The sequence below is a fragment of the Carassius auratus genome, chromosome 5 (assembly GCF_003368295.1).
Source record: "Carassius auratus strain Wakin chromosome 5, ASM336829v1, whole genome shotgun sequence".
In the NCBI taxonomy this organism is placed as follows: Eukaryota; Metazoa; Chordata; class Actinopteri; order Cypriniformes; family Cyprinidae; genus Carassius; species Carassius auratus.
This window is the reverse complement of record NC_039247.1, coordinates 32,187,553-32,213,391: the sequence shown is the minus strand read 5'-3', so window position 1 is coordinate 32,213,391 and position 25,839 is coordinate 32,187,553. Positions and strand designations below refer to the sequence as shown.

Here is a 25,839-nt window from a genome sequence, read left to right as displayed (position 1 = left end):
TTCCAGAACATAGAGAGAGAAATCAGCCATTTCCAGGCCCAGGGAAATGTGCTGCTTATGGGCGATCTAAACGCCAGAACAGGAGCAGAATTAGATTTCATCGAATCACACGGTAGCAGATTCATCACAGGCAATAACCACTTATACCTTTCTCACCCCAGCAGACAAAACTGTGATGAAACGGTGAACGCTCACGGACGGCAGCTGCTGCAGCTCTGCCGAGGACTGGCTCTGTACATCGTCAACGGGAGACTGCGAGGAGACTCGCTCGGCCGATACACCTACAGCTCAGCTCTGGGGAACAGCACTGTAGACTACACCATCACAGATCTAGACCTTTCCTCTCTGAGGGCATTCACAGTCAAACCCCTGAAACCTTTCTCAGACCACAGCCAAATCATCCTCTATATAAAGCAATCTGACACATCACCCCAAACAATTAGGACCCCGTATCAAATGAGCAAAATAATGTCTTTCAAATGGACAGAAACCAGTGCCAGTAATTACAGCACTGCCGTCGATTCTTCAGAAATACAATCCCTCATACATTCATTCCAAATACAGGAATACCCTAAAAACCAATTCGGCATCAATCAGGAAGTTCAAGACCTAAACAACATATTCTACAAAACAGCACAAAAAAGTCATTTGGCAAGCGTTAAACCAAAGAAAAAATATTTAGATACTGACAAATGGTTTGATTTGGACTGTAAGGCTCTGAGAAAAAACCTCAGAAACTTATCAAATCAAAAACACAGACAACCAGATAATCCGGACCTCCGACTTCTTTACTGTGAGGCACTGAAACAGTATAAAGCCACACTCCGGCGGAAAAAAGCACAGTTTTTGCAAAGCCAGTTTGAAGAAATTGAAAAATCTATAAACTCACACAAATTTTGGGATAAATGGAAATTGCTATACAAACCAAATCAAGAAGTTCTGGCAATCCAAGATGGGGAGAAGTGGAAAAACCACTTCCAGGAATTATACACCCCAACTGAAATTCAAAATTCTAATCAAAATGAAATAATTAATAAACTAGACAATTTGGAAAGATCAATTAAAACAAACCAAAACCCTTTAGATTTCCCCATAACAATGAAAGAATTGGAAGAAAAATTAGGAGTCCTTGAGTCCAGGAAAGCCTGTGGTGTAGACAGCATCCTGAACGAGATGCTGAAACACACAGACCAAAGCTTCAGACTGGCCATGCTCAAACTGTTCAATGATGTTCTGTGTGTAGGGTTCTTCCCTGAGATCTGGAACAAGGGCCTCATCAGCCCCATCCACAAGAGCGGAGACAAACTAGACCCCAACAACTACCGAGGCATCTGTGTGAACAGTAACCTGGGGAAGGTTCTCTGCAGCATCTTAAACGCCAGACTTTTACACTTCCTTATGAAGCACAATGCCTTGAGTAAATCCCAAATTGGCTTTCTTCCAAAATGTCGCACTTCCGATCACATCTTTACATTACAAACACTAATTGACAAATATGTACATCAAAACAAAGAACAAATTTTTGCTTGTTTCGTTGATTTCAAGAAAGCATTCGATTCAATCTGGCACGAAGGATTATACCTAAAGCTTATCGACAGTGGAGTAGGGGGGAAATTCTATGATTTGATCAAATCGATGTACACAGCCAGCCAATGCGCTGTCAAAATTGGAAACCAAAGAACCGAATTTTTCCCCCAGGGGCGCGGAGTGAGACAGGGATGCAGTTTAAGCCCCACCCTCTTCAACATTTACATCAACCAATTGGCCAATATGTTAGAACATGCTCCCTTTCAAGGTCTCACTCTCCACGACACAGAGATCAAGTGTCTACTCTACGCAGACGACCTGGTCCTCCTGTCGCCCACTAAAGAGGGGCTTCAGGACGGCCTGGACCTGCTGGAGGATTACTGTCAGTCCTGGGCCCTGACCGTCAACCTCCAGAAGACTAGAGTCATGATGTTCCAGAAACGCTCCAGATCTCAGGGACCAACACACACATTCACACTCTCACACAGAACCATTGAGAGCACGAAAGCATACACCTACCTCGGCCTGAAAATAACTCCAACTGGTAACTTTACTTTGGCTGTGAATGAACTCAAAGAGAAAGCTCAGAGGGCTTTCTATGCCATAAAACGATCAATCAAAATTGACATCCCAATCCAAATTTGGCTCAAACTTTTCAAATCAATAATTGAACCAATTGTTTTATATGGCAGTGAAGTGTGGGGTCCTTCTATAAAATTTGATTTTTTAAATTGGGAAAAACATCCGATTGAAACTCTACAATTAGATTTCTGTAAAAGAATACTCAAAGTCCAAAGAAAAACACCAAACAACGGATGCAGGGCAGAATTGGGCCAATACCCTCTCCTCCTCAACATCCAAAAACGAGCCATCAAATTCTGGAAACACCTGAAAACAAGCGACCCCAACACGTACCATTATAAAGCCCTCAAACAGCAAGAGCTGAGCGTAACGAGGAGTCCCCTGTGCCAGCTGGTGCCGAGACTGACTGAGCTCTCTCCTGCAGAGATCAGCTCGCCTCAGCACACACACACACTCACACACATTCGGCCTGCACAAATTATTAACACAGAACAAGACAAGTACATCACCCATTGGACAAACACCACTCAAAACCAACACAAACTGGAATGTTATTCGGCACTAAATCGAGAGTACAGTGTTGCGAGCTACCTGAGCACAGTGAATGATGTGAAGCTCAGGAAAACCCTGACGATGTACAGACTCAGCGAGCACAGCCTGGCCATCGAGACAGACCTGGCTCTCCCGGGAGGACAGACTCTGCTCGCACTGCATTCTGGGAGTGCCGGAGACCGAGCTGCACTTCCTCACAGAATGCCCCAAATACGAACACATAAGAGACCAATATTACCCTAAAATGAATAAGATATTTCCCCAATTTAACACCTGTAATCCAACCCAAAAACTTAGATTCATCCTTGGCGAAGAAGCCAAATGCTCCAATTTAGGAGCAAGATTTGTAGCATCTCTCCACATCCTGAGGGAAGAACAGAGCAGCAAACATCTAATGAACACACACACACTCACAGCCTGACACACCCAATCACACACACACACACACACACACTCACAGCCTGACACACCCAATCACACACACACACACACACACACACTCACAGCCTGACACCCCATAAGACCTACACACATGTATATAATGTTAAATTTCAAGTTCAGTGTTAGTTTATTTTAGTTTATGTGTGTTTTATGGAAATGATTTCGGCATTATAATCCTTTTTTACTTTATTTATTAATCTTATAATATTATGTTTTATTTTATTTAACTATTATTATAATGTTTGGTGTACTTAATGTTCAAAATCAATTTCTATGTTGTTTTTTGATGCTTTGGCAATACAAAATGTATTTTTTTGTCATGCCAATAAAGCCTTCTGAATTGAATTGAATTGAGAGAGAGAGAGAGAGAGAGAGAGAGGCAGAGCGAGCGAGCGAGAGAGAGAGAGAGAGAGAGAGAGAGAGAGGGAGAGGCAGTAATGGACATCTCTGAGCACATGTTCAAGATTGAAGCACATTTCAAACCTTACAAATACAATATTTTACAATCTTTCCAAACTCTGGATGAATATTATAACAAATATTGTAGACGTACTTCAGAAGCAGCACAAATGTCTGGTACATGATCTCATGCTGTCGAGGGCTGAGAGGAAGAGAGGCTGTGAAATCATCAACACACACAGTTAAACACACTGAAGTAATGATAATGACATGCATCTTACACAAGAATACGTGTGTGTCAGTCTCTTACCGGTCAGGAAAGGGGCTTGAATCACACTCCTCCAGATCCTGGACAGACTTTGTCCCTGCGTACATGAATAATAATAACAATAAAAGCTGATCTGAGTGTCACAGACAGCACACGTCTAACCAGTGATGATGGGAAGGACCATCACCTGCACGGTTCCTGAGGTACAATCACAATGTTAGGAGTTTTATATAAAAAACAGTGATATTTACTAATAAAAGATCATTTTGACCATAAGTTTAGCCCTCCAAATTAAATACATTGTTTGAAAGGCCTGCTATGACTGGGAAACATCTTTGCTATTACTGATGGTAATAAGATTATAGTATTATATGATTTCTGAACAGGTGGTTTTAAATGTTGTGGCTGACCGGTGTAGATGTCAAAATATTTCTTTTTCTCAGTTCATTTCACCAGGTCAAGTCTGACTGGTTTAACCCCCTGGACCTGATCAAGCCTTCAGTCGGGTTTAGAGCTGTACTGAGACAGCACTTAATGCTGATTTTGGAAATCATGATGCTCTGATGTTATTAGATCTTACTGATACTCCTGATATTGATTCAGTACGATCTCGATGACTGTGAGCGCTTCTTAAGAACGTCAACATTTGGGCATGATTCATTTTATATACGATAATGAGCTGTATAAACTAAACTGATGCAGTAAATGTGCGTCTGATGCCTGATTAAGTGAAGAACTGCACTAGTTGTGTTTCGTTCAGAGATGATACAGATGCTTCATACTTGTGTTATATTTGTGTGATCTGTGATGCTCACCTAACAACCTCTTTATCACCGGAGCTGTGTGCAAACCGTACAAAACTGAGTGTACAGCCCTGCTCTGTATTGTAAATGTCTATATTGTGATTGTGCTAAGCACGATGTGGCCCACACGCAGGAATATTTTAGTGAGATTTTACCTCTAAAAGGCTGGGCACTGATATGAGAGACTCCAGGACCTTCTGCAAGTAGCTTGTCTACAGAAGAAAAAGAGGAAAGATTTGATGACATTTAAAACAGCAGTGAACACAAGGCTAACAAACATGACCGCTTCAACTGTACTTGTTCAATTCAATGCCATACCAAGAATAACTCCTAATCTATAGAAATGCAGAACTCACGGATCATGTTTCCAGATTTTCTCAGCATCAAAAGTTATAGTTTTCCATTATTCATGTTTCAGTAGGCAGTGTGTGCACTAAAAGCCTCCAGCTAACGACTGCACCAGTGCTCGCTCAGTGCTCGCTCAGTGCTAGTTCAGTGCTCGCTCAGTCCTAGCTCAGTGCTAGCTCAGTGCTAGTTCAGTGCTAGCTGAGTGCTAGCTGAGTGCTAGCTCAGTGCTAGCTCAGTGCTAGCTCAGTGCTAGCTCAGTGCTAGCGCTCACCATACTGAAGGACATCAGCTTCTGTAAGACACTGTTCCACAGCTGCAGGTCATACACCTCATACTCCAGACAGAGCTCTGCCACGAGACGCACCGCCTGGGAACACACAGAACACATGTATGACTTACTGAAGAACATGACACAAATACACACAAACATCTAAAACTATAAATACTCTCAAATTTAGATCCGGTACTGTAAAAACAATCAATTAATGATTCAAGGTAGAAGCATGCATTCACACCAACAAGATGCAGACGTGTCCTTTCCAGACTGTGGTTATGAGTTAATGAATCATGTCAACATGAATAATGTGGAAGTGCTTGAGAAAAGAACTAAACACGTTTTATACATTGTTAAAGATGATACACAGATCAATTACAGTTTTTCTCGGCCGCTTCGGTGCATTGTTCAGAGCAGATCTGAAACTCTCACAACTATCTCATCCTCCACTTCATCATCTAGACACTTGTGCACATCGTAAAAGCAATTTCTCCTTTTGAACAAACTGTGAATGCTTTTGTATGTTGATGTAATTATGTACAATGGTCTGTTTCCGAGAGTATCAGTGACTGGTATCATGTTGATCACAATATAAAAGATACTGGTTCTGTTGAATAGCTCTTTAAATCATCCAGGCATTAGTTTATGGTTTCAGTCAGTCAACACTGCACTAGCTCATAATCCATCAAACATACATACATACATTTCTATTAGACTTTTTTGTAAATGTGTTCTGATTCTGAATTGATGAATTGTGCAGGTGAATCTTGATTTGACTAATGATTACAAAGTTAAATCAAAGTTGTCTAAAAGGGCAGGGAGGCAGAGAAAGACGGAGAAGAACGCGGTTTGACCAGCTTTACTGTAAACATGAAAAACCAGAGCCAGTGTCGCTTTCAGTGAGAATTACAACTTGATTTTCTTTTATTAAATGGTGAAAGAGAGAGTTTCTATCTGTCATATCATTTTATGCTGAAGTGATTAACTTTATTTGTTTGTTAGAATGTACCTTAATTTTAACTAATTGAAAAGCTGAATAATCAAAGTCTACTGATTGATCAGTGAAGTAAAACGACAATTAGTCAATGAATCATACCAATAATCATTAGTTTAACCGATTATTAAAATAATAATTTGTTGCAGCCCTAGTCTCGAGCGTCCTGAGGCAGTTCTGCTGTGATCCAGCGCCTCAGAAGAGCTCGATTCAATCAAAGCCTGCACAGATTTACCATCACACTAAGCCATATCGATTTTATTCTGATATACTGTGCAGCCCTAGTTGTAATATTAGTAGTACTATCTACCTGAGGTTCATTGTTGTGGTTCTTCCATAAACCCTTGATCATGCCTTCCTTGGGGCTGCTGATGAACATTTCTAAGGTATAGGGAATGTTCAGGGCCTCCATCTGGGCAAGATACATGTAGCACTTCAAATAATATCTGTGAAAACATCAGTACATGCTCATTAGGGCTGCAGATTCATTCATGATGAAACAAATGCCAAAAGTGTGTTTGCGTTAACACTGGGCACATCTATTCTGAACACAAATAAGAGAGCCCATGAACAGAGTACTGCTGGTGCAGCTCACCTGATTTTGCTGCTCGGCTGGTTGGAAAGCGTCTCTAAGGTGGCAGCATCTGCTAAGTGTGTGAGACAGACCAGAGCTCGACTGCGGTGTTCAAAGGTCAAACGAAGGCCTGATCCTCCCAGGGGCTGAACAGATCAACACATCTTAAATGATGGGCTCAGTTTAGTGTTAGCAAGATTCAGCAATGGTTAATTAACATGGAGAGATAAATTTTTTAAAACTTGGTTGTATTAAATATCCGCCTCCGGTCCTCTTTGACCCATCCTTCAAGCGATCTCTTCTTCAGTCATACCTTCGCTTACTCTTGTTATCAACTCCTCTCTTCACTGGAACATTTCCCTCAGCATTCAAGCAGACTCGGGTAAGCCCACTGCTCAAGAAACCATCTCTAAATCCAGTGCTTCTTGAAAACTACAGACTGGTATCCCTTCTTCCATTCATTGCAAAGACACTTAAGCGAGCTGTGTTCAACCAGCTTTCTGTGTTCCTTGTACAGAACAACCTCCTGGACATCAACCAATCTGGCTTCAGAAGTGGCCACTCAACTGAGACTGCCCTGCACTCGGTTACTGAAGCCCTGCGACTAGCAAGAGCAGCTTCAAAATCCTCAGTAATCATCATATTGGACCTGTCTGCTGCTTTTGACACTGTTAATCACCAGATTCTCCTGTCCACCCTCAGAAAGATGGGGATCTCTGGAACTGCTCTCCTGTGGGTTAAGTCCTACCTCTCTGACAGATCCTTCAGTGTGTCTTGGAGGGGTGATGTTTCTAAGTCACAACACCTTGCTACTGGGGTTCCCCAAGGCTCAGTACTTGGACCACTTCTCTTCTCCATCTACATGACATCATTAGGATCTGTCATTCAGAAGCATGACTTTTCTTATCACTGCTACGCTGATGACACCCAACTCCTTTAACCCATTGCTTCATCACAACTTCTCTATACAGCTGGGTTCAACAACCATTACTCATTCGAGGAAAAATGTCAAAAAATAGTCCATATAAAAAAAAAACATAAGTCGCACTGGACTATAAGTCGCATTTATTTAGAACCAAGCACCAAGAGTTCACATTACCGTCTCCAGCCGCGAGAGGGCGCTCCATGTCTTCAGTGTAGACTACAGGAGAACTGAGCAGCTTAGAGCGCCCTCTAGCGGCTGTACACAGTAATGTTTTCTGTTGGTTCATTTCTCTCTGTTCATGTTAAATAAGTCACACCTGACTATAAGTCACAGGACCAGCCAAACTATGAAAAAAGTGCGACTTATAGTCCGGAAAAATACGATAAGTGTAATCATACAATTATCCCTATTGTTAATAATTTCATTTTTATAGTTATATTAAATAAGTCACACACACACACACAGACAGTAAAGCGCTCCTCACCCATGTCTGTGCTGTCAGGATGGGGCTGAGCAGTCGAGCACTTATATCCATGGGGTGCATCTGCAGCAAGTACACAACTCTGCAGTAGAAAGAGAAGATCGGGGAGACACATACTTCAGCAGGACTTCTACCACGTTACAGGACAACTGGAAATCCACTGGGTTCTGGTACATCAAATGATGTGGTATAATTCCAAAATATTTTATTAGTACCTCATGAGATCAGGATCATCATTTATATCAGTCACGCAGTCCTGATGAATGTCCTACAACAAAGCAAGCATGAACATCAGTGCTGTCTAAGAAGGCTAAATCATAAGCAGATATGTTCAAGCTGGGGCTTTGGATGGTCACACTACAGACGTAATGGCTTTCACAAAACAACAGCTCACACTTCAGCAGGAGTTACTCCCATGATTAGTGAACAAGACACCGGTTTACTTTTGCATATGCTTTCGTTAAATAGACCTAGTGTGCCTAAAAGATTTAAAGCACTGTTTGTGTCCGTTATGGAGTAACTCACGGTCGGAAACTGCGTCTTGGTAGTAAAAACACGCCATGGTTTTGCAGCGTACAGTGTCACAAACAGAATGAGACGATCCACCGGAAAAAAGAATGAAAAACAGGCAGAAGATAGTTTATTTGAATTTTGGCACTTCCTCGTGACGCGCTCTGACGCACCTGTCAGCAGATGTCTAAACTTACAGCGATCACCTTTGTTTCATTTATGTTGAATGTGAATGTATCTGCATGATTACTATCTGTTTGAGTGCAAATCAGCCCAAATCAGCTCGCTATCACTGTATGATCACAGCTATCAAAGTGAACGCGTCTATATGAATAGAGTGAGTGGATTATTTACTTTATGGCACATTTGTGTTATTACCATCTGTATAAGTGGCCATCAGCACATCTGCACTTATTTGCATCGTAATTCATTGTAAATGCTGCATTTCTAGCAATCTCAGGATGTTCTGTAATTGGCAAACAAAGTTAAATCTTTTTTTTTTTTTTTTTAAATCTTCTAATTTTTCTTACTCCAATTATTCTTATTGTATTTTTCTAGTGCTCAAATAAATCACTAATATGATGTCTAAGTTTCTGTCTAGTGTTTTATAACTGAAAAAAAAATATTCTACTGACTAAATAGTTTGTAGAAGCCTTCAATACTATTGGGAAATATATTTTTTTATATGTGGGGGGTTGGGGGGTGTAGACAGTCTCAAAATTTGCAGGAGTCTCATTTTTCATGATATCTTATTCGGATTTGAAATAGAAACACATGAGACGCTCACCACAGATGGCGCTCACCTAAATTTATTTCATTTATGTCGTTGCTCTAATTGTTTTTTTAGATTTTTATATTTCCTATTTTGTTCAAATGTTTAATATATCTGCTGTTCATATGTTCATTTATTAGTGTGTTATATGATTAGAATCATGTCCTGGTTTTAAAGGTGCAATATGAAATTTTTCTGCTTTAAAAATAGCAGAAATCACTATATCTATGTTATATATATTTTTTAGTTGTGTACTTACATCATCCCGACAGTTTCCACGAACTTTCAAATCCGGAGAAAATTATAGTTTAATTCGAAGACACGGCACGTTTCTTTATTTCCGTTTTGTCGCCCGTCTATGACGTCATATAAACTTTGACCCCTCTAGTTTATCTAACTTCCTGCGGAACCGCCAAATACAAAGGTGAACAGAAACAAAGACGAGACGAAGAAGAAAAAGTAGTAGCCTTGATCGAGACTATTATATTTTATATTTATATTGTTTATATTCGTATTTAAACCTCAATCAATAACTTAGTTATGGATCATGATTATGCTTTGCCTGCACGTTCTGTGAAGCGCAAACGCACGCGTGAAATAAATGACCCGAGATGGTTTTGGGACAAGAGAAGCAACAAGACACGGGTAAATACTGGAGTTGCATTTCCAAGAGAGAGAGAGCTTCGTGACAAGCTGAAACTACAGAGAGATGTCGAACTCGCTTGCATTCTGATAAACAGGGATGCACCCATTCAGCTAACTGTATCTATCCGTATATTTTGTGAAACGATGATGTCTTGTGTAAAACGCAGACGGACTAGCTCTCGTGTAAATCTACATTTGTTCTATATCTAGCTGAATAAAGTAGCTTCAAATGCAGTTCTCTAACTTGTTCGATATCATAGTATAACGTAATTATTATTATTAACGAAAGGCGACCGTGTTTTTTAACATGTATTACTATTAGCTAGATTGAATATTAATTTGATAGGGGTCTGATAATTCATATAGACGGTTTCATCGGGCGCACGGTCGTGTATATCGGTCTGGCTGCGGTGCCTTCTACAAACGCAGTTAAAGTTAAGGTGGTGAGTAGTCTAAAGTTGGGCTCAGGTGGTTGTGCTGCGGGCTGTGTTTCCCATACATTTATTTATTTTTGGAGACTCGCCACAATTTTAAAACTGATCGATTTTCAAAAAGGCTTCATTGAATAAACATGAGTAACGTTACCTACTTCACGTTTAATAGTAATCCTTACATTTATATGTTTAAATATCAAAGCGAGGCACAGGTGTTTTTATATCGCTGTATTTCTGAAGGAAGACTTGCATGTTATATGCCTGATAAAGCAGCGTGTGAGCGTAGCTCTGCTTCGTTTACAGCTGTTACTGGGGAAACCTCTATTACTCGCGCTTTATGTCTGTGCTTTAAAACATCTCCTGTTGGCAAATAATGAATTTGCATTTTCATTAAGTCCGCCTGATCCACGCAGCAAACATCATAAAATATCTATTGATTCTATTTGGAAGTCTACCAGAAGTTAAGTTAGGTCCACAAAAGAGCTCATGCGCATTCATGTTTATGTTGTTGCCGTTTAAACCGTCTCCATTCGAAAAGACATGATTGTCAAAATACTAAGTTAGAATGAGTGAGGAATGATAGGGAGCGACAGAGCGCGTGTTCCAATGAACAACATCTCCCATGAGCCTTACGCTCTTTCCCGACGTCATCAAAGTACGTCTTATGTTATTATTTTGAATGAGTGACCCCTGGTGGCCAAAAATTCCATATTGTACATTTAAAATAAAGCACAGCAATGATATTTGAGAGTGTATTTTCCCCTTTCAGGAAAAGTATCCAAAAAGTATCGAAATCACAATTCTTGACTTGGTATCGGTATCGAAACATAATTTTGGTATCGTGACAACACTATAGGGTTTAGATGGTATTTTCATCTTGTCTCTGTTTATTAAAGTACTTTAATGTAATGAAAGTGTTTGTCACAGTGTTCCTCTACTCTGTAAACACAGCACAATAGCAAGATCAACTGCAGCAGATACAGGCGTTTGTTCCTCAGGAGACTCTGCAGTGTTACCTTTCCACTGGACTGTCCTGTCTGACACAACCACTTCTCCAGAAGAATGTTCCGGATCTTCAGAAGATCCACAGCATTGATGGACGCAATGTCTCTGGCCACGCTGTGAATATCTGTCCAATTACAGAACGAGCAGAGTGTAAATACAAACGACTGGACACACACACACTCACACACACACACACACACTCTGCAGCTGATCTTAACATTTCTATGGAACCCCCCAATGTTATTTGATTACCTTTTCTTTTTTTTGCCTTTGACAATACATTTTAAACAGCCTGTCAAAGTGACAAATGATCATTGGTAGGTCAAAAAAGAAAACAGAACAGTTTTTTAGTGATAGCTGAATAGTTTTGGCTGTGACTGTATGAGCCCAATGCCAGTAGAGCAGTAGTGTTACCGGGGTAGTGGAGTCCAGCAGGGCTCGTCATGCGCTCCAGCACCGAGCTGTGCTCAAACAGGGCCACGATGAGCCTCGCCGGCAGCCCTGTGAGCTTCAGCAGCTCTGGAGAGCCCAGCTGAGACGACAGCAGAGCGTTCTCTGTGGCCGAGCGCTGATACTGCAGCTGCAGCTTCGAGATCAGAGCTTCACCTCGAGTCTGGAGACTGTCCTGGGGAAGAAACACACAAACACAGTGAGATAACACAGCTGCTTCACGAGTCAGTCAGACAGAAGATGCTCTGTGTGAGTCTGCGCTCGCTCGTCAGCTAGCCATCACCAGGACACAGACCAGGCCTCCTCCTCACACACACTCACTCAGAAGCACTGATTATTACTCATCTTCAGGCTAGGAGCTCATTAAAACAACACATAATATTTTTAGCTTCATTTAAAAATGTTAAATGCTATGTTATGAATGTTTTTGGCAGTGTTTTTCATTAGATTTGATTTGATCTTGTTCTAGTTGTTTAATATCACACTGAACGCAGTGAATCAGATGTGGTCTCTGTGTTACTGATATTTAACATCACTCCGTCTTCAGCAGTACAGAGACCAACACATTAAATACAGTCAAATACACATTCACTGAACACTTTCATTAAAATTACATTTCTGGCTGATCTATTCCTTCAAGTTTGCTGCCTAGTGTTTATTGTGCCTGCTCATTAGTCATAATTAAACATCATAAATCCTCATATTGTGCTGTTGTGTAACTTGGAAAAAGGACTTTACAAATAAAAACAAATGTGCACAAATGTTTAGTAGTCACAGTATCAGACACCCTGAATAAAATCCGATCTCAAGACACATGATTTAACAGCTAGGTCCATACACGTTTATCTATTTATCAGAAAGCACAAACGGTTTTACATCATCACACACAATGTGTCCCAAACTCAACATGATATTTTACCTCCAGCGTCTCAGACTGCAGTAACTTGTGCACCAGCTCCAAGCTGAACTTCAGGAAATCGGTCTTCTGTGCACCTGGAACCAAACAATTACAGATAAAGACAGACACGGAAAAATAAATATAATTCATTTCATCTTTACTGTGCTGCCTTCACTCAGGTCCGTCACAGTTTATCAGTGCCAGCCGCACACACACACACACACACACACACACACACACACACACACACACACACCTGCAGGAAGCTCCTGGGCTATCTTATGGACCGTGGCTGCGGCCAGCTCCAGATTCTGGATGCACAGAGCGTGTGTAAAGATGCTCTGAGTCACACCAGACAAGTCTTTACTGGGAGCAGGCGTCGGGCTTCTCCTGGACGGATCCGTCAGCAGAGGCAACAGACTCGTCTTGAACACGTGGTTCACAGCTAGAACATACAGCTTATCAGGGTTCACCTGGGGAAAACAAACCAGAAAAACACTGAACATCTCCATTTGGTTTAGTCCCTAGCATGAGTTTATTATATTCACATAACACAGGTAAAACACTTAAACTAACTAAACAATAATGAGACAGAAACGCTCCCACCTTCATGAGTTTACAGATGAGGAGCAGCGTGGGTAAAGTGTCCTCACTGAGTTCTGGAGCTGTGGAGGATACATCACATTACAACAGAGAACAAGGAAGAACTACACAGCAGAGCCAGGTCTCTGATACACACAGACAATCTTCCAGAAGGCGTGGTTGTTCTGGAAGAGCAGATGAAAGGGCAGGCGTGTGTGAGCCAGAGCCGTGGGTTCTAGAGCGTTCTCCAGGAGATACGAGCTCTCCAGGTCAGTGGGAGCAGAGATCCTTCGGTGTGACTTCAGATGCTGCAGCAACCCCACCATCTGCACAACACAACGCCACACGACATAACACACCACATCATCATAACACCACAACACATCATCATACATCATCACCACACATGATAACAGACCACACACCACAACACAACACACTCCACACATCATCACATCACAACGAATCACAACACACATCATAGATCACATCACAACGAATCACTTCAGCTCTGTCTAGAGAAAGGTTAGTTTGGGCTGAGGCTCATGGGGCGTCTGACTGACCTGAGCGAGGGGAAGCAGGGACGTGCTCTCGTCAGCCATCTGAATAGTTCGGAGCACTCTCTCGATCCACTCGTAGTTGTATGGATTCAGCTGCACAGATCACATTAGCACAGACTGTGACGTCACAGTAAAGCAGTACATCTGAGAGAGGGCCAGAGATGTGTGTGTGTCCAGACCTTGGTCAGGGCCGTGTTGAGACTGATCACCAGGTCTTTAGTGGAGCCCAGCTGAGGGACGATCTGAAGCGCTCTCTCCAGCTTCTCATCTCTTCCCAGCAGAGACTCTGAACACTGCAGGCTAGCTTTAGCATCACCTTCTTCCATCTCCATCTCATACCACCGGTCCTCCTGCAGCAGGAGCGTGGTGATGTACAGATTGATAGCAGAACCGCTGTCCAGTCCAAACGTGCTGCAGAGACCAGGAGATGAACAGGAATCAACCACCTCTTCCTCTTCACTATCAGACGTGACTGAACATCCTCATGCTTCAGACGCACAAACACATCTTGACCATTTTAGTCAAGTAGTATTTGTGTGTCCGTCAGAAACATCAGATTCATCATTACTGACTCTTCAGCTCTGCCACAACACTCTTTTACAGAGAGACACGTAGAGCTGAGTGTGTCCTGAAATCAGATGAAACTGAAGACTCTTGGGAGATATGAAGGATGCTGTAATACTCCAGATTAACATGAGACAGGCCTCACCTCAGCACATCTCTCACACGACAGACAAGCACATAAAACATGCCTGTTTCTCCTGGTACTTCAATAAATAACATATACACATCTATATATATATATATATATTCTTGTATTTCCGGGCCGGATGTTTACGGTCTTCATGTTCGGTCGGTTACAGGGTTTCTATCTTGTACTGAGCTACAGAAACAGCCGGATGCTCATTAATGCTCACAGCACTCATTCAGGGTAAAACAATACTTCTCTCTAAAGAAATCTGAAGTACATGCAAATCCTGAAGTTTTCCTCCGGTGTTTTGCTCCCTCAAGTTGTTTACATTAATGCAAAGATATACCTCATTTTTCATGTTCTGACTGTTATATTCATCTTTCAATAGAAATCTCAGATGTCATGCCCTGACAGTTGTGCTGTTTTTCCTCCTGTTATTTTTCTCATATTAAAGTTAGGTTTTCCAGTAAATTCCCAGGGAAGAGGCACCACACACAGTCTGTGGGAAACACTGTAATCCGGCGTGTGTTTGTGTCATCTCTAAATCATCTCTGCACTGATTGTAGTTGGTGTAAAATGCGTCAGCCAGAGTCTTGACCGGAGCACATTACCCAGCATTCACCTCTCTACACTGGAACAATGTCCAGCTCTGCGCTGATATTAAGAGTTTCTCTGTTTGTGCTCCCCAGTTTATGTGTTCCCTTCTCATTCTGTATTCTGTATCTATCTTCTTCTGTCGCTCCTTCCTTCACACTTTAACTCTTTAATGAGCGAGCGGTTCCTGACTCTGGAACACTCTTCCTCTCCACATAAGATCTTCCTCTACGGTTTCTGTTTAAATCCCTTGTTTTTATTCTGTATGTTGTTAATCTGTTTTAGGGTGTAAAGTTGTATTTGTCTCTTTGTCTGTCTTGACTGGGTATGTTTTAAATGTGCTTTATGAATAAACTAATGAAACTACAGTTTGAGTTAAGTGTCTAAGGATCTGCACTTCACCACCGTACACAACAAAATGAACAAATGCATTATAGACTGTTTTTGTAATGCATAAACAACGCTATTTGCATTTGTACACTTCATCAAAAATATGAGTGTTAAAATAATTGCTCTATTTCCTCCTGACCCAGACCCAATCCGAGGCTCTCCGAGAGCGGCACACTCCACCTGCCTGCAGTAATGCAGTATGATGTCAGGAGTGATGTTCTTGTTCTTCACAAGCGTAGGGATCAAGTTTCTCTTCGTCTCTGCGCACTGCCTAAACACCGACTGGATGGAGACCTACAGGGGAAAATTGTCAAAGGACACAAACTATGCGTATTGTGTGGTTTAAAGAAATTGATTATTAAATGATGATATAAAAAAAGCCTGTTTTTGTCAAACATGGGCTGAATAGTGAGACTGACCCCGAGTTTCCCGAGCTGGACGCCCCACTCTGCATCAGTGATGACCGACAGAAACTTCCCCCTCTCCTCTTCATCCTTATACAAAAAACTGAGATGCGCTCCCACCATCGCAACGACCTACAGAAGAGAAACAGAAGCTTAAAACAGGAAATGTGGGGTGCTTGTCCACGCAAGTGCTGCTGCCGTCACTTGAGCGCTCAATGCTCTTCTGCTGAAACACTCACTAAAGCAGGAGCAGTCTGAAGATCACTCACTCTTCAGAGCATCTTATATCATCCTGTGCTATCACTGTCATTATTGCTTCACATTAGTTAATCACAGTATTTCTGCAGTACAGTGTTTTCAACAGTAATGTCCTCGAGTCTTTCTCTAATACTGGCATCACTGGTAAATATGATCAAAACAGACTGGAAAAATACTGCTTATGCTCTTGGCATTTCATTCAAAATACTCAGAAAACCTGAGCTTGATTAAAGTAAAATAACCAAATATTAGAAAAATAAACACTGCTGGTCAAAGGTTTGGAGCTGAATCTGTTTTTGAAAGAAGTCTGTTAACCTTATTCTCATCAAGTCTGTATTTATTTGATCAAAAAGTACAATAAAAACTGTAATATTGTGAAGAATTATTAGAGTTAAAAATCACTCCTATTAATACTAACACAATGAAATGTGATTTATTCTTGTGTTGGCAAAGCTCATTTTTCCAGTAGCCATTACTCCAGTCTTCAGATGATTTTATTAGTCCCAAATCTTTGAACATTACTGTATGTGCCACAATCTTTGGCACTCCTCCATTTAATACTGTGAACTACCTTCACCAAGAAAACTGCTCTGGTTATTGTCCTATAACGTTCAGTTTGAGAACACAGCACACACACACGGCTCCTGTGTCCAGACTCATGTACACACACTCTTTTACCAGAGACACGTGTTCATTTAACACTGCATCATCTATAATGCTGTATTCACACCAAACGATTTCAATGTTAAGTCAATGCAAAGGCGCGTTTACGCACGTCGGGAGGTCTCGCGGCGCGAATGAGGCGTTTAACGCGGCGCAGACCAACGCGTTAACCAATCAGGAGCCTGCTAGGAGTCACTCATCATACAGTCATACAGTCTGTCATACAGTCTATGGTGAGCAGTCAACCGGAGCTATATGACAGAAGTTCATACTTCTATAGAGACAGGAATAAAAATGACCTACCTACCTATATATATATATATATATATATATTGATAGATAAATTGAATAAAGGCCAAAGATAAGAAAAGTTTCATTTTACCCCAAATGAATTATATTTTATCTTGAACCACTAAAGAGACATCAGAGCCAGCAGCAAATGTCAGAAGATCTAGCCGAGGTAAGGCTACTCTCGGCGGATACATGATGATGGAGATCCCACTGGTCACATGGAGCTCATCTCTGAGATCGGTGAAACACATTTTTTAAATAGACGTTGTCATTATAAATAAACCGCATATTTGAGTTTAAAACAACTACATTCTCGTCTGAAATACTTTTAAAACTACATTTCATGACACGATAACAGTAATATTTTGAAAATTATCCGAATAAAAATGGTGGTTAGAAATCGTGTGTGAACTCAGCTGGCGAATTCGCGTCTGTTGTGAAGTTAATATCATGCGCGAATGAAGCGAATGATCTCAAAATGCTCAAGCGGCAAACTAGACGCGAATTTGACGCTCTATTCGCGTTTGGTGTGAACACAGCATAACAGAGGTCTTAAATGTTCAATAATCAAATGTTCAGGTCTAGGTGATGTCAGCTAAAAAATTAAGATTAACTATCTGTGTAATAGGTGTTTAACTACGTCTATTTATTAAGTCATGATTGCTAATGATTAATGACTATTCTGATCAAAGATAAACATGTGCTTTCAGGAATTAAATAAACAGATGAATCCAGCACATTCAGGCCAAGAAAATACTAGAAAATAGAATAAGTAAAGAAAGTAAGGTAAAATGGATTCATTTTGACTTTATGATGACTTTAATAGTTAGTGTTTGAGGTTTTACTAATAAATGAGAAACCAAACTTCAGCCTAACCTTAATCTTTTCATAGTTTTGCCAGGCACTGGCGATCATCTTCCAGAGAATATCCACAACCGCTGCCTTGGGCAGAACAGTACAGAGCCCGATGGCCAGATCCGAGTCGACCACCCTCCAGTTGAGCACCTGTAACACAGGGTTAATGAAGAGACTGATGCACAGCATTCCTGAGAGAGAAGCAGATATACCCTACGTGTCTCTGCACACCTTCTGTAACAAGGAGACCACAACCACAGTGACCGACGAGAGAACCGTCTTCTCTATCCTGTCCAGAGTCTGTTTGTCTCTGGCCATGCGGTTATTAGAGTGAAGCTGAAATGAGAAACACACCATCAGCAGAAGCACTTCTCTACACTATCAGTCACTTATCTACTCTACAGGGTCCTGACCTGCATGCTGAGAGAGATGTCCATGTTGTTAGAGACGAAGTGCATTAATATGCTGCCGTAGGACTCCATCAGAAGTCTGAGAGCCAGCTCCAGCTGACTGCACTCCTGTAGCGTCTGCAGCATAGAGGCCAAGGGACTGAGCAAAGGCCCAACCAGATCCGTGTCTGTGGAAGAGGAGAGAACTCAAAGCCCTTTCCTTCATCTTACCTCAGGGATAAACACACAGTGAAAAGTGCTCTATGATCAGTCTCAGTGTATACTAGTCCATACACTCTTACCTGCTTTGAGATCACAGTAAGACAGACAGGAACAGTCAAAAGGATAAAGCCTTGATTCTGGAATAAAGGACAAAGTCTTGTGTTTATAACAAGTCCAAATATTTACTGTAATAAAAATGTCATCTTTGAGTGAACGATCCATCTAAGCACATCATATAGAGTAAGACGTTCTTGTAAATGGTAAATGAAGAGGTTAAATTGCAAGTTCAGTATGGTGTGCTGCAAGGCTTAGTACTAGGACCTCAGCTTTTCATGTTGGATAAGCTACCTTCGGGAGACATTATCATGAATTCTGTAGTTAGCTTTCAGGGCTATGCTAATGATATTTACTTTTACATTTCCTTGATGGTAAATGAGGTAACCTATCAGTTTTCTTAACAAATGGACTGCATTTGAAATCCACATTACTAACACGTGTGAAACAGTTTTCTCCCATATTACAAACATTTCTAAGTTATGACAAACTCTTAAAAAAGACACTTATAATATATTTATAATATATTTAAATACATTAAAATAAAGTTTAATCATATTTGTTCCCCTGTGTTAGTTAATTAACTAGAGGAATGCAATGAGTATTTTGCATTAATTCACACTTTTCGCCACTAGATGAAAAAATGCATCGATCCGTAGGTCTAATAACTGACGAAAACATACTGTTATTTTCATCACAAACACATCTGCACCGCAGAAAGCAGCAGTTATACCTTTCCATGCTGACAATCCTGTTATTAGCTTGTCGTGTAGTTTGCACACTAGGGTTCCAATAAGCCACTCTCCTGCTATTATATTTCTAATAAACGTTATGAACCGATCTGTGTTCCTGTGGCTCAGTAGTAGAGCGTTGTGTTATCAGAGCAAGGTTGTGTGCTCCACTCTTCCACACACTCTTGGTTAATGACTGTCCTACTAAAGGATTTAACACAGTAACAGCTCACTACCAGTTACAAAATACAGTCTGGCACAGACATTTCCAGTTTAATCTTTTATCAATTAATTTCTTAAAACACCGTTAGACTATGATCTGAGCCGCCATCTAGTGATTTAGCTGATTGAAAAATGTAATTAAACTGAGCTTAGCAATGACTCTATATTGCCTGTAGCTCATGTGACTGATTCCTGAACATCAATAATGTCCATATTAACACTTGTTTGTGAAAGCAGTGTCCATGTGCTCTCACCGGAGAGCGGCAGCAGGTTTCTGGTGATCTTATACTGAAGAGGAAGCACAGAGACCGGATCCAGCACAATACAGTCCTCATTAAAGACATCCTGAAAATGAGATTCAGCGTATGCGTCCTCTTCACCACTCAATGCAGATTCCTGAACATAAATCATTAACAAACAGTGTGAGGGTTAAATTATTGATCTATGGTTTGTTCAGGGAAGGATTCTTTCAAGAGAATCAAACAAAGCAGTCTGAACCAAAACGGCAAGTTCATTCTCTGCCAGCAGGAGGCGCTGACTGCCGAAATATTGCAGTTTCTTCTAAATGTGCTGCTCATATTTAATCAAAGAAATCATAGCTTCTTGAGGTTTAGACCTCCTGAAATCATTATCAAGACTTTCTTGTCCCATATTTCTGTTTCAAACTGAAAATCATTAAAAAATACTGAGCTATAATCGCCATTCAGCCTAAGGATACAGAAATAGGATTTGTTTGTTTGCCGTCATCTCCCAGCTGTAGCCTCGGTCGAATGTCATCGGGAGGCTGAACATGTACACAATGTTTAGCAAGCTGACCTTAGCAAAAAAGCCAAAATCTTCAATCTGACATTGTCTGTAGACATCTGCAGCACTTCTGGTGCTTTTACACAGCTCCAAGCAGTCCAGCAGAAGGTCTGTGTGAGGGAAAACACAAGCACTGTTTGAAGGAATGATGTGTAACTGCTGAAGCTGATTCGTGAGAACATGAGGAGCGTGTCAGTACCACTGTGGCAGACTGTAATGGCTTGGCAGGCCAGTCCATGGATGACCGCAGGCAGATTGACCTGCTCTGGAAGAACCATGGGGACGTTCTCCTCCAGCATCTGACAGAGGCGCTGGGCCGTGCTGAACAGAACGTGTCCCGTGCTGCAGTTCGAGTGGTGCTGGTACAGCTCACTGTTGAGGAATAAACACACCAGAGATAAGAGGACAGATCACACAAGCATGGAAGCGCTGTCATTCACACAAACACCAGATCCAAGGACTTTACAAAGCATATACAGTACTTAACATTTCACTTACACTCAACATTTACATTCAAAATGTCAGAAGGATAATGTTTTGAATGTGTGGGTTTCATAAATTTAGATAGTTTTGAGCAGTTGTGTTCAAGAGGAATTTAATGAAATCCACTGAAGTCAGAACTGGAAATATTGAAGTTCAATTCCCAAAATATTGATAAAATATGCATCAAACTAGTTTTAGTTGTATTTCTTGTACAAGATTTAAAAGAATTTCTTAATTTTTAAATGAATAAAAAGTGGTTGTTGTATAAATGTTGTAGTAGCATGGTAAAATCTGTTAACATAAATGTGCACATTCACTCAAAAGAGACGTTACTCATTAACAATCTTGTCAAAATAATTTTGTAAATTGCTTTATATTGTAAATCCCATTTTTTCCATCATTGATTCAGAGGAATGCAGCTGCTCAAAACGTCAATATTTGTGAAAATATTTAATGATATTTCTTTTCTTAATTTTTTTGCAGATTTGAAATATGACTTTCTATTTGCTTTTAAACCGTAAATGCTTTTCATTACGCTGTTTTTCCAGTTTTTCCAAGTTCTCCATGTTTCTCCTTGGCTCCATGTTGCAGTAAGTTTTGGGAGGTCAGTTTTAGTCCATCTCCAATCCTGAAAACTGTGCTCCTAAAACTTCCAGATTCTGAAGATCAACTCTTGAGAGTGCTACAAGAACATGATGCTGGTCAACTCATCGCTCCAGAAAGCTTATAAAATCAGTCTTCATGTATTTCACAACACTTTTTAGGATGTGTTACCCAATCAAAGCCTCTGAGAGCCTGACACCATGTTATTCTGGAGACTCAAGGTTAGTGGCACTGCAGACTAAAAGGTTCCTGCTGGTTTCACACTTAGTTCTTCACATTAAATGCTCCCAGAGCCTTTTGCAGACCAATGGTCATGCCTTAACTTTGAAAAGTTTGTATTGCATTAGTTCTTAATATATCTGATGGGGATTTAATCATTTTTGACTTCTCAGCCTGAGTTAAATCTCTTTTTGGGCTCATTTCATTAATGAAAACCAGCCTAATAATTCTGCACACCTTAATGAGGAGTTTTTCATTTCAAGCCTTCATGGACAATTATATACCACTTAATGATGAAATACAATAATATTAGTGATTAAGATTGATGTGGTGGATTTATTCAGGAATGAAGTCTTTATGATTGGGTGATCATGAATCACTGAATTACTTTGAACATTGAATGAAGGGAACAGAAATAGGCTAGAGCAAACTCTGTTTACTGAAGTGTTGTATTAAATCAATATCACATTATCAAACTCCCTCAATAACTATTAATAGGCTAGTGACAATGCCCCTGAATTTTCGAGATACCCCTACCGGAGGTAGAACTAAACCCAACAATGTTTTTCCTCATCTCTAAGGTCTCCCTCATATGAAATGGATTCTTGGCTAAAAATATTTTACTGCTAAGATTGTTAAATTAACAGATATTGTTATACACCCCTAAACCAAAAAAGGACCAAAATATAGCCTGTCCGTATGGGAGTTGAGGCACATAAACTAATGCAGATCAATCACACAAGCTCTGAGAGCTTTGAAACTTGACATGTTTGTAGTCAGGAAGTTGATTTAACTACTAGAAAAGACTGGATGTGAATATCTTGATGTATGGAATAAATAGAGACATATAAACATACACCTAAAATAAGCGGACATGCAAAAATCTAATATCTATGCAGAATGTATTTTTTTACTTTATGGTTGCTTTGCCAGGGATTATCATAGAAACAAATATGATGGCTTGTTGGAAAGGTGGGGTTGTGCTGAATCCAGCAATACCAAATATGTAAATATAGCATGACAAATAGGAGGGTTCTGTCACTCAATGTGTGAGGTGTCCAAAATGAACCAAAATGGAACACTGACATAATTTAGTCCATAGCCCATTATCAGTGGTGAGAAGAATGCTGACAAATTCATTGTTACTGCAAAGTAATTTACATTAGGTAAATGCTGATCTATATTTATGATAAATGTAATAATGATACATTTAATAAGGTACAATATACTACACAATTCATATGAAACACATATTCAGTTGAATCATCTGAATAGAACACTTTTATTAAAATATCGCGGAAACCTGTATATGTCCAATATATATATATATATATATATATATATATATATATATATATATATATATATATATATATATATATATATATTTATTTTTTTTTTTTTATTTATTTATTATTATTTATTTATTTTTCAAATTAACCAATCTAATGTGTTGAAAATATCTTGAGAGCAAATCTCTTAACCCCATTGGACACTTCAACTGTCTGATAATCACTCCGTGGCAGGAGCTTCCGGGGCATTTTGTCTCCTCAGGATTAAAAGTCGCAACGATTGAGAAATCCTCGACGAGCAACAAGTAAAGCAAGCCTTAAATCTGTTTAAAATGTATCTAATATAATACTTGTATTGAATTAAATGTTTTGGATACCAGCATTAAATTATTGTTTTTATTATTATTCGAAGTTGGCATTGTGCATGTAAAATACCCCAATTAAGATAGCACGTTGTATTTATGGGAGAAAAAGGTCTGTCTACTGGCGCCAAGTAAACCTGTCTTTGCATAACTCTGTTTTTTAGACAATAACGAGGGAAAATAGTAAGGTTAGATACATTTAAGTAGGCTTGTTTTGTTAAAAATCAATAGCTGTAATGCTCTGGTGCAGAAGGAAGCCCGCGAGCCACGAAGACAAATTTGCGTGCAGATTAGAGTAATTTCCTCCTATTACAGCTCACCTCATCTTTTTGTTTTATTTTTCTGCTTGACTTTTATTGCTCTTAAACCTTTAAAATGGAGTTTAGGAACATGTATGTAACCTTAGTCGTTAGCTTTGGTCAAGGCTTAACGCGACCGACTTTGATGAACACTGCTGGCAGCAGCTACGTCTGTGTCCGCACCACTTTTATCAATGACAGCTTACCCTCTTATACAACAGTATATGATAGCAATATAAGGCAGGGCTCTCAAGTATCACGCATTGAGCGTGACAGTCACTCATTTCGGTCTTTTGTCACGCACTCCCGCTACAAATTGTATTTCTCATGCAGAAAAAAAGATTTTTAATATATTTAATATGCCGCGCCGCTCTAGATGGAACCGGAAGGAATCAAGCGTGTCTCCTAGTTCTTACTCGAACCTGCCACTGATCAGCCAATCAAATAAAAAATTGGCTACACAATGAGCAATCAGAAAATAGCACTATTGTATCTGGGTAAGATTTAACGCAACAACCAATGAAAAAAAGCATATCCTGGAATAGTTCACCCACAGAGGAAACCACTGGAGCTCCGAGCATCACTTTGAGCACAAAGTCATGATCTCTTGTTTTAATGTTACAACAAATTCACAACTTCTTTGACACAATGACAACTGCTGTTAGAGAATGTTTTCCATTTAATTGGGATCAGTTTTTCATGAGTGTCTGTAACTTAGCCAACAGTTTTATAGCCTGTTCACCGGCAACATCTGCTCAGAACAAGTAGTCTAGGCCTAGTCATATTTTCGTTATCACTCAATGACTGACATATTGTCACATTATAAATATACCTCTCTCCAATAGCTTTATAATTTTATTAGCACTAAACAAATTAAAGTTAAGTGCATTGCATAGTCGATGTTATAGGTCACTTTTAAAATCATGTCATATGTCCTGGCCATGGATGCATTAATCATTGCATCTGTCATTCAAAGATATAAGGTAAAAGGCAACTAAGCATCCTTTCATTCACCCTAAGAGGAAAGCCCACCAAAAATGCCAGGTTACAGGATGCTGGCCCAGAGAAGGTGGCGAAAATGGTAGGCACATTATATTTAGTATAATATAATAATAATATAATATAATCTACATTATATTATATCATAGGCACACAATATAACTTGTTCATTTGTAATTATGATAAAGGGAAAAAATTAGAGAAATAGAGGCCCCTGGTTCCTTTTTTCAAAGGTGACTGGCTTGAACCAATTTGTGAGGCTATCAATGATCGCGGGGTTGGTTTTAGTCCTTTCACTTTCTAATGCTGCCGAGAGGGTATTTTCTATGGTTGTTTTGAACCATAGTTGGGGATGTCACTCTTGCCTGTCTTCAAAACTTGAGAGCCCTGATAAGGTATAATACCAGCTTTAGCGACACAATGTTTAATAACTCAAAAAATAAATAAATTAGTTTTATTTTTATTTCCTGAAAAATGATGGTTTTGGAGTCCAAATGAATTTTGTTTTGGTCAAGTCATTACTGAATAATGGAAAATAATATTGTTAGCTTTTGTCTGTCCAGACCAGCAGTGGGAAATAGAGCCTACACTGCTTACTGCTTACTCAATCTTTGAGTAAATAAGAATAATCAGAGATATAAATGTAATCAATTAAATATATTTAATTTGAGTTTTTGGTCTAGTGAGGTTACTACTGTTAGGCTAATTATCTTTATTGATATCTTCCTAACCAGACAGGTAAACCATTACAAATATCATGTCAAATGAAAAGGCTTACCTAGCCTAATACACCTAAATAGCTAGTTGTAGAAACTGCTTAGCTTAGTTAAAAAAAAATACATTAGCCCTCTGACTAATGTTGCATGTGTAATTCAACTTCATTTGCATTTCAATGAAAAAATGAAAAATTCTGAAATTTATATAATTTTTCCTTTTCACTAGTCTCTTGAATTATGGAGAATGTCCTACAGACACTGGATCCAAAGCTTT

At 39.9% G+C, this 25,839-nt stretch overlaps 1 protein-coding gene across 3 annotated transcripts in view; it reads right to left on the bottom strand.

The window, feature by feature from the left end:
* The window catches only part of kntc1 (kinetochore associated 1), a 92,966-nt gene that overhangs the window by 21,433 nt on the left and 45,694 nt on the right, over nt 1–25,839 (bottom strand). For all 3 annotated transcript variants that reach the window (XM_026255419.1, XM_026255420.1, XM_026255421.1), the window contains exons 31-55: nt 20,792–20,964; nt 20,605–20,702; nt 20,043–20,184; nt 18,862–18,918; nt 18,584–18,747; nt 18,402–18,506; nt 18,192–18,320; nt 16,119–16,235; nt 15,884–15,993; nt 14,204–14,435; nt 14,028–14,117; nt 13,622–13,790; nt 13,489–13,547; nt 13,139–13,355; nt 12,904–12,977; nt 11,949–12,159; nt 11,546–11,658; nt 8,384–8,436; nt 8,172–8,250; nt 6,784–6,908; nt 6,499–6,634; nt 5,192–5,287; nt 4,728–4,784; nt 3,812–3,866; nt 3,656–3,719 (exon numbers count right to left, since the gene is read on the bottom strand). In XM_026255419.1, the coding sequence (XP_026111204.1) occupies nt 3,656–3,719; nt 3,812–3,866; nt 4,728–4,784; nt 5,192–5,287; nt 6,499–6,634; nt 6,784–6,908; nt 8,172–8,250; nt 8,384–8,436; nt 11,546–11,658; nt 11,949–12,159; nt 12,904–12,977; nt 13,139–13,355; nt 13,489–13,547; nt 13,622–13,790; nt 14,028–14,117; nt 14,204–14,435; nt 15,884–15,993; nt 16,119–16,235; nt 18,192–18,320; nt 18,402–18,506; nt 18,584–18,747; nt 18,862–18,918; nt 20,043–20,184; nt 20,605–20,702; nt 20,792–20,964 (2,925 nt within the window). The remainder of the gene's footprint in view (nt 1–3,655; nt 3,720–3,811; nt 3,867–4,727; nt 4,785–5,191; nt 5,288–6,498; nt 6,635–6,783; nt 6,909–8,171; nt 8,251–8,383; nt 8,437–11,545; nt 11,659–11,948; nt 12,160–12,903; nt 12,978–13,138; nt 13,356–13,488; nt 13,548–13,621; nt 13,791–14,027; nt 14,118–14,203; nt 14,436–15,883; nt 15,994–16,118; nt 16,236–18,191; nt 18,321–18,401; nt 18,507–18,583; nt 18,748–18,861; nt 18,919–20,042; nt 20,185–20,604; nt 20,703–20,791; nt 20,965–25,839) is intronic.